The following is a 7,651-nucleotide window of genomic DNA, read 5'->3' on the forward strand; positions in this document are numbered from 1 at the left end:
GCTGCCGCTGCCACCGCTGCTGCTGGAGTTGCGGGAAGCCAGCCAGGCCAGGAAAACATCCCTGCAAAGGAGGTAGAAAGCGTATGTCAAACATGAGGCAGGACTGCGGGAGGGGGAGATGAGGGCGGTTTTGGGGGCAGCTCCTTCTCGTGCTAGCCGTAGGAAGTGATGCCAAGACAGCCCCACTAGTGCTGCTATGGGCATTAGCCGGGTAATTCTGCCTTCCAAGGAAGTGCTAGGCTGTGCCAAGAAGGCCTAGCCAAGGCAGGCCAGAGTCTTGCCCCCCAGCTCAGGATCAGCTGGATACCGTGTTGGGGTCAGGAAGGAACTGTATCCTGGGATCAGGCCAGCACACTGTGGGGTTTCAGCTTTGTCTACAGGGGAAGAAGGGGGCACAACATCTGCCTAAGCTCTTCTGAGCATGACTTAATGAAGTCCTTACAATGGCAAGGCCTGGTCCTCACTGCCCGAGGGCAGGTCAGGGTGTTTGATGCCCCGCGGCTGGGGTTGTGCACGAGGGCTGTGTGCAGGTTGGAATGAGCCGGACACTGTGGCTGGGGAGGGTCCAAGCAAAGCTGAACCTAGCTGTGGCAAGGCACACCCGGACTTCCCCGCAACCCCGTCCCCACCCCCACTCACCGGCAGTGCTTGACGACGCACTCACTGCTGCAGTACTCGTTGTCCCAGTCGCTGCTGGCCACAGGTGGGTTCTCGCAGCCCAAGCGCACACAGCGTGGCCGCGGTGACTCGGCCATTGGGGACCCGGTCACCAGCTCCACAGCCATCTGCGTTGGGGACTCAACCTGCAGGCGGGAGGGGGATCAGGGAAAGGTTATGCCCAGCTGTACCCCGTGTCTGCTCCATCTTCTGGACGCAGACAAGGCTGTAAGCTCACTGGTTCTCAGCCTCTGACAACAGACCAGGAGTCAGGACCCGGCTCCCCCCACCCAGCCATGTACTCACCTCAGGCACCACATCAGCAGTAACCATCTCCATGGGCTCAGGGGAACCCTGGGGCTCAGGACTGGGCCGCTCGGGGCTGGCCTCCTCAGCCTGCAGGGTGACCGGCTGGATCTGCAGGGCAGGTGGGGGCAGGATCTTGATCTGCAGCGGTGGGGGCTGCTGCTGTAGGTTGAGCCGCACCTTCTGCTGCAGCGGGGGCTGCTGCATGGCCTGCAGGGGTGGTGGGGGCTGCAGCTTGGCCACCTGCTGTGTGGGGGGCTGGGGTGGGGGCATCTGCTGCAGGGGTGGGGGCTGCAGCCTGGGCAGCTGCATGGAGGAGGCAGCCGCAGCTGCAGCAGCTGCCGCCTGCAGCACGGAGCGAGTGACGATCTGGGTGGTGCCAGTGCCAAGCTGCAGCCCACGGGAGGTCACCACGGTGGCGGGGATGACCGTGACCACACCACCCTGGGACACAGCCAGTGAGGACGGCAGCATCTGCTTGGGAATTATGATCTTGGTGATGCTGGTCTGGGGGGCAGGCGTGGGGACAGCTGGGGCAGGCTGTGGAGTTGGCGAGGAGATGCCCCCAGAGACGGTGGCGGTTGGCGTGGCCGTAAGCGGGGTCTCCTGTGCAGGTGAGGGGGCCAGGGCAGCAGTCAAGGAAGCAGCAGGAGTAGAAGCCTGCACGGACTGGGAGGCAGGAGAGGGTGGCGTTGGGCTGGGGTCCAGCTCCGTTTCCAGCGTCTGCACGGAGAGAGAATGGGGGATGAGACAGACGTACAAACAGATACACAAGACCCTGGCGCACCCGCGGACAAGAGAGCTGAGCCCCGGCCAGCTGGCAGAGGCCCAGCCCCCTTACCTGACACACCTGGATGGCTCGGTAGGCTGCCAATGCCTTCAGGTACTCCTTCTTGGCTGCCTCTGTCTTCCGCTTGTAAACCTTGGGGGAAGGAGGACTAGGTCAGCAGCAAGCCCCAGCCCTGCTCTCATTCCCCCCACCAGCTTCTGTTCCCCCTGCCCTGTGTCCTCCCAGCCGCGCCCACCTGCTTCTGCTCCTCGCCCAGGCTGTCCCACATGGACGCCACGATCTTGGAGACCTCCCCAAAAGTGGCGTTGGGGTTCTGCCCCTTAATGGCGGCCTGCGTGTCACGGAAGAAGAGCGCGTAGGCCGACACCGGCTTCTGCGGCTCGTTCGGGTCCTTCTTCTTCTTCTGCTTCTTAGCAGGCTTCGGCTTCCGCCCCGCGTCCAGCACCAGCGTCGCCTTCTGGGCCGGGGCCTGCTGTGGGGGCGAGAAGAGGGGGCACAGTCAAACTGCAGTCTGGAGCCAGGGGTTTGCCCATCCGTGGTGGAGCTGTTCTCGGGTGTCAGCAAGAGGTAGCCTGGGACTGGGATGACTAGAGGCCACGGGGCACAGCTGGAAAGCGCAACAGGGCCAGGCAGGAGCACGTGGCCACTTCTTGCCAACAAACATGGAACCGCCAGCGGCCTCGGCCCCAGCTCCTGCTGACAGGGCAGCGACCGAACGCGGCAGGTGTGACCTCAGTGGGCTAGGGACGCAGAGCAGGGGGAGGGGGGAAGAGGTGGGAATCAACTACCCGAGCAATGCAGGAGTCGGGCTCTCACCCGTCTGAACTCCTCAGCTTCCTCCTCCTGCAGCGAGCTGGTGGGGGAGGGCGTGGTGGACATCCGCTCCTCAGGCGACGCCGCCGTGGCGGGGGCGACAGCCGGGGGGGCGGCGGCGGCGGCGGCAGCAGCGGTGGCAGAAGGAGCAGCGGCCGGGGGCAGAATGGCGCTGCCCCCCAGGCTGAGGCCGAGCTGGGAGCTCAGCTCCGACTGGTCGATGGTGGTGAGCTGCCCGTGTCCCATGAGGCTGCCCGGGCTCATGGCGTTCATGGGCACGTCGATGGTGACGGGCGGGTTGGCGTTGTACTGCGCGCCCATGGAGTGCTCCAGGTCCTGGGGGCAGACGGCGCAGGCTGGGGCGGGGGGGCCGGCCGGCACCGCCAGCAGCACCGCTCCCTGCCCTGCGCGCCCGGCCCGGGCGGCCCCCCAGCACACACTTACCATGGACAGCCCCCCGGGCAGCAGCCCGCCGCCCTGCTCCATGAGGCCGTGGCTCATGGCCACGGGCATGTCCAGGGCCTGCACGCCGTACTGGGCGGAGAAGCTGGCGTCAGGGGCGCCGCCGGGGTCGCCCAGGTCGTCGAAGTGCCCCACCACGTCGGCCACGGCCAGCGACGGGTCCGCGTCCAGCGCGATGGGCGGGATCTCGAACTCCTCGTCGCCCAGGCTCGGCGTGTGGAAGGTCTGCGGGGACGGGGATGGGGACGGGACCGTGAGCCTGCGCCGGGCCCCCCGCACCCGCCACCCTCCCCGCCCCGGCTCCCCCCTCACCTCGGCGCCCGTCAGGAAGGGGTGCGTGGCGCCCGTGATGGCCAGGTAGTTGTCGCTCCCGCCCGGGAACTGGGGAGGAAGCAGGGATATGTGACGGGCTTCACCGGGCGGGGCACGGACCCTCTCCCCCTCCCCCACCCCACCCGTTCCCCTCCTGCACCCCCACCCCCACCCCCACACCTGTGCTCCCGGCCCCGGCACCTCCATGGCCGCGTCCCGGCCGCCGGCGCCGACCGACCGACCAACCGATCTCCAAGCACCGCCTCCCCCACCCCCTCCGAGTCCTAAGGAAGGAACCGGAAATCCCCCTTCGTGCGTCACTTCCGCCTCCCCGCCTCCAAACTCGGGCTCGAACTCGAGGCCCTAAGGGGAGGCTGAATGTAGCCGCCCCCCATAACCGCCCGTAGGAGGAGTAGGCGGGGAGGCCTCCAGGCGGCCAGCGCGGCCCCAGGAGGGGGGTAGAATGGCACCGGAAGTGCGGGCCGCGGAGCAGTAAAGGCGCCGGGAGGCTGCGGCTGGGCTAGAGCGTCTTCCCGGAAGTGAAGCTGAGTTGGGGGGGTAGAGCGGCCCTGGGAGGACCGCACAGGACAGGGGCATCATGTCTTACACCTATCTCTTCAAGTACATTATCATCGGGGACACCGGTACGGGGCGGGGCCCGGGGCCGGGAGCGGGCGGCTCCGACCCCGGGCCTAGCCCTGACCCCGCTCGCTGCCTGCAGGCGTCGGCAAGTCCTGCTTGCTGCTGCAGTTCACGGACAAGCGCTTCCAGCCCGTGCACGACCTCACCATCGGTGATGGGGGATGCGGGGGTCTTGGGGTGGTGGGGGAGGGGCTGTGGGCTGGGGAGGGGGGTTGTGGGGCTGTAGACGGGTGGGGGAGGGGATGAAGTCAGGGTGCTGTGGGGATAGGAGGGGTGTCCGGGCCGGGGGTCCTGACGGAGCCTGACCCCGCAGGCGTGGAGTTCGGGGCGCGGATGATCAACATTGACAACAAGCAAATCAAGCTGCAGATCTGGGACACAGTGAGCAGGGCTGCGGGGGTGGCCAGTGTTTGAGTCTGTGAAGCCGGGCAGGGCCCGTGGGGTGGGGGGAGCGGGGCTGCCTGGCGGGGTTAAGCAGCACTGGGTCAAGCCAGGGCCACGAACGAGATCCCTGACCCCTCTGGCACTGCGCTCCGCAGGCCGGGCAGGAGTCCTTTCGCTCCATCACGCGCTCCTACTACCGGGGGGCGGCTGGGGCTCTGCTGGTCTACGACATCACCAGGTGAGGCCCGGCTCCTGGGGTGGGAAGGCTTCCCCCTGCACCTCGTTCCCTTCCTGGGGGAGCCCTGGTGCTGCTGCCGCCCCCTTCTCATGGCAGCCCCCACCCAGGCGCGAGACCTTCAACCACCTGACCTCATGGCTGGAGGATGCCCGGCAGCACTCCAGCTCCAACATGGTGATCATGCTCATCGGCAACAAGAGGTGACAGGCGGGAGGGGGACCCCTGAGGCAGTGGGGGGCTAGGAGGGGCGGAGCCTACAGGGAGGTTGCTGGTTATAGGATGCAAGGGCTTGGGTATAAAAGGGAGAGGCCTGAAGGGGGGAGCAAGGTGGTGGCGGTAGGGAGAACCTCTGGATGTCGCCCTGGCTCTAGAGGCTGGATGCAGGCCCCGCAGATGTGCGGTGGGACTTAAGCTGGCCTTTGGGTGGGTATGGGGTCCCAGATGGGTCCTGGCCATGATGCTTCCCCCTCCTCCCTGTGTGCGTCTGCAGCGATTTGGAGTCACGGCGGGACGTGCGGAAGGAGGAGGGCGAGGCCTTTGCACGGGAGCACGGGCTGGTCTTCATGGAGACCTCTGCTAAGACAGCTACCAACGTTGAGGAGGTGACTGGGGTTGTGGGGAGGGGGGCGGGAGGAAGGGGTGAGGAAGTGCTCTTCCTTACCTCTCGCAAAGGAGTGGGTCCTGGCTGAGCCCAGGTGGGGATGTGGACCGTCCAAATCCTAGAGCACCCCAAACCCTTGACAAATGGGGTCCCGGAAGGAGTGGGGCCACTAACCCTTAACTTCCCCCATCCACCTCCACTTCACCCTGGGCTCTCTTCTTTCAGGCCTTTATTGACACGGCCAAAGAGATCTACAGGAAGATCCAGCAGGGGCTGTTTGACGTGAACAACGAGGTGAGTTAGGAATCCAGTCCTGGACACCTGGATCCCATTCTCCCTCCCATGGTGGGGCCTTGTGGGGGTGAGCAAGGTATGCTGCTGTCCTTAACACTTGGGTCCCTTTTCATAAGGGCTGGCTGATTTATCTGGGCCTGGCACCTACCCTGGGCACCCTAGTTTTATTGATTGCTGTGCCCCTATTAATGCTCTCTCTCACCCTCTTCCTTGTTCTCTTCCAGGCAAATGGCATCAAGATTGGTCCCCAGCAGCCTTCGGGAGTGGCTCCTGGTGCTGGCTCTCGCCATGGCCCCCAGGGCTCCGGGGACAGCTCAGGCTGCTGTTGAGCCTCTGGGGCCAGGACCAGCTCGCTCTAGCCCCTGGCAGGGGAGACAGCTCCTCGTGGGGGACCATAGGGGGTGGCTGGGCTGGGTAATTTCCCCCCCCCATGTCTCAGCAGCCCCCCCATCTGGGCCCTGAAAAAAGGGGCAAGGACCAGGCACCCCTTAGCCTGTGCCTGGGGGAGACTTTTTGGGCTCTGCCTCAACCACACATTCCTCCTGGCTGGCTGTGGGTTGCGGACGGGACAGAGCCCAGGGCTAGGGCCTCCCCTTGTCAGTGCCTTCCCCCCCCCCAGCTGTCTCCCTTGCTGCCTGGGACCCAGTTGGGTCTGGCTGGGTCCCCCGTGTCCCGCAGGGTCCTGGCCAGGTGCCCGGCCCTTCCCTGCACCCGTGTCAGCTTTTATACTGTACTTGTTCTCTGTGGTTTCTCCTGGTATTAAATGTCTGCATGTGTTCGGCTCTCCCCATGTGTTGCTCTCCATGGGGGTGGAGGGACTGGGGAAGCTGCTGCAGTGTGTGTCTGGGAGTGACCTGGGAATGTCTTGGCTCCCAGATCCCTCCCCAATCAGGTCTGCTAGGCCCCAGCCCCCTGCTGGAGCCCAGGATACAACCCAGGAGCCCTGTTTCCTGTCCTGCTCCTAGAGAAGGAACGACTTTCTTATCAGCATCCCTTCCACACTGGGTGGGTGCTTTTGTGGTCTCCAAGGGGAGTCCGGCTCCTTGCTCCTAGTTGCTAGGTGATTTATGCCTCTTGGGCAACTCCTAGCCCCTTTTGGAAGCAGCTGAAGCAGCACCAGGCCCATGGCTCTGCAGGCCCCCAAATGGGATTGTGTGACAGCACTGGAAGGGCTGCCCACGGCGCCCAGGCCCTGTGGGCACTGAGGAATCCCAACCTCGGTGATCATGGCTCATGAGTCACAGATCACCCCTCTGAGCTCCTTGTGATGCCCAAAGCTGCTGCCTGGCTCCTCTGAGCAGCCCCATGGTGAGGGGGCTAGCAAAGAGCTGTCCAGCTGCGAGGCTAGGAGTTGGAGTCACAGTTGCCTTTAACCCCCTTGAGGCAGCTCATCCATGGGGGCCAGGGCTGGGAAGGGTTTCTGGGTTAGGCCAGTGCTTGGCTCATGGAGGGTGGCTTTGCTCACACAGTCCCCTCTGCTCCCTGTGGCTGTCCTTCCTTTGCTGCCCCTGTCAGATGGGGACCAGGACTGGGCCAGCCCCTTTCTCCTCCAGTCCTTGAGAACCTGCCAATCCCCAGTCAGATCCTTATTTGTGGCCAGTGGACTGGAACCTGCTGTCTTGGGTGTTCAGGTAAGTGCTGTTACCCCCTGGGTAGCTGTTCTTTGCTCGTACTTCCTCTTTGTTCCTCCTGCATTCAAGGTCACCAATCTCTGCACCTAGAACAGGCCCCTCCGTGGGCTCTGATCTGGGTTTGTGTCTAGGCTGAGTTCATCTTGGGTTTTGCCCAATGTGACTGTCTTATGAATAGGCCTTGGCTGGTGAGCTGCTTGGGGGCAGAAAGGAGAGTAGCTATGCACTTCTGTTCAGTATCTGGCATGATGGAGCTGTAGCTGACAGCAGGCTTGGGTGTTACTTCAACGCAGGCATTGGCCATAGCAGCAAGGGTTTCAGCCCCAGCCATGGGCGGTTTAACCACCTAGAATTGAGTCTTGTCAAATGAACCTTGGTTCTCTGAACTAACATTTCCTCCTGAAAAGCTTTGATGTGATTGGGGTGGGGAGGTTTTCCCTTTTTTGAGGCTAAACAGCTGCTGCTTGTTTTTTAGTTTGGAAATAAACGTTAACATTCTCAGGTTTATTTATTCCCTTTTA

The 7,651-nt window shown here is 63.7% G+C and overlaps 2 protein-coding genes across 2 annotated transcripts in view; one reads left to right on the forward strand and one right to left on the reverse strand.

The window, feature by feature from the left end:
* TOX4 (TOX high mobility group box family member 4) overlaps positions 1-3,664 on the reverse strand; it is a 3,808-nt gene extending 144 nt beyond the window's left edge. Inside the window, exons 1-9 of the mRNA XM_025191145.1 lie at positions 3,542-3,664; positions 3,341-3,409; positions 3,011-3,253; positions 2,570-2,902; positions 1,989-2,225; positions 1,805-1,885; positions 964-1,686; positions 640-803; positions 6-61 (exon numbers count right to left, since the gene is read on the reverse strand). Coding sequence (XP_025046930.1) covers positions 6-61; positions 640-803; positions 964-1,686; positions 1,805-1,885; positions 1,989-2,225; positions 2,570-2,902; positions 3,011-3,253; positions 3,341-3,409; positions 3,542-3,547 — 1,912 coding nt within the window. The 5' untranslated portion in view covers positions 3,548-3,664. The remainder of the gene's footprint in view (positions 1-5; positions 62-639; positions 804-963; positions 1,687-1,804; positions 1,886-1,988; positions 2,226-2,569; positions 2,903-3,010; positions 3,254-3,340; positions 3,410-3,541) is intronic.
* Positions 3,665-3,792: 128 nt separating this feature from the next.
* Positions 3,793-6,275, forward strand: RAB2B (RAB2B, member RAS oncogene family). Its single transcript, XM_006035002.3, has 8 exons — positions 3,793-3,984; positions 4,062-4,133; positions 4,296-4,363; positions 4,522-4,604; positions 4,712-4,804; positions 5,095-5,206; positions 5,431-5,499; positions 5,724-6,275. Exons 1-8 carry the CDS (start codon positions 3,939-3,941, stop codon positions 5,826-5,828), a joined length of 648 nt encoding a protein of 215 aa, XP_006035064.1. The 5' UTR covers positions 3,793-3,938; the 3' UTR covers positions 5,829-6,275.
* Positions 6,276-7,651: the final 1,376 nt, after the last annotated feature.

Source organism: Alligator sinensis, unplaced genomic scaffold (assembly GCF_000455745.1).
Source record: "Alligator sinensis unplaced genomic scaffold, ASM45574v1 scaffold955_1, whole genome shotgun sequence".
NCBI classification, from domain to species: domain Eukaryota; kingdom Metazoa; phylum Chordata; order Crocodylia; family Alligatoridae; genus Alligator; species Alligator sinensis.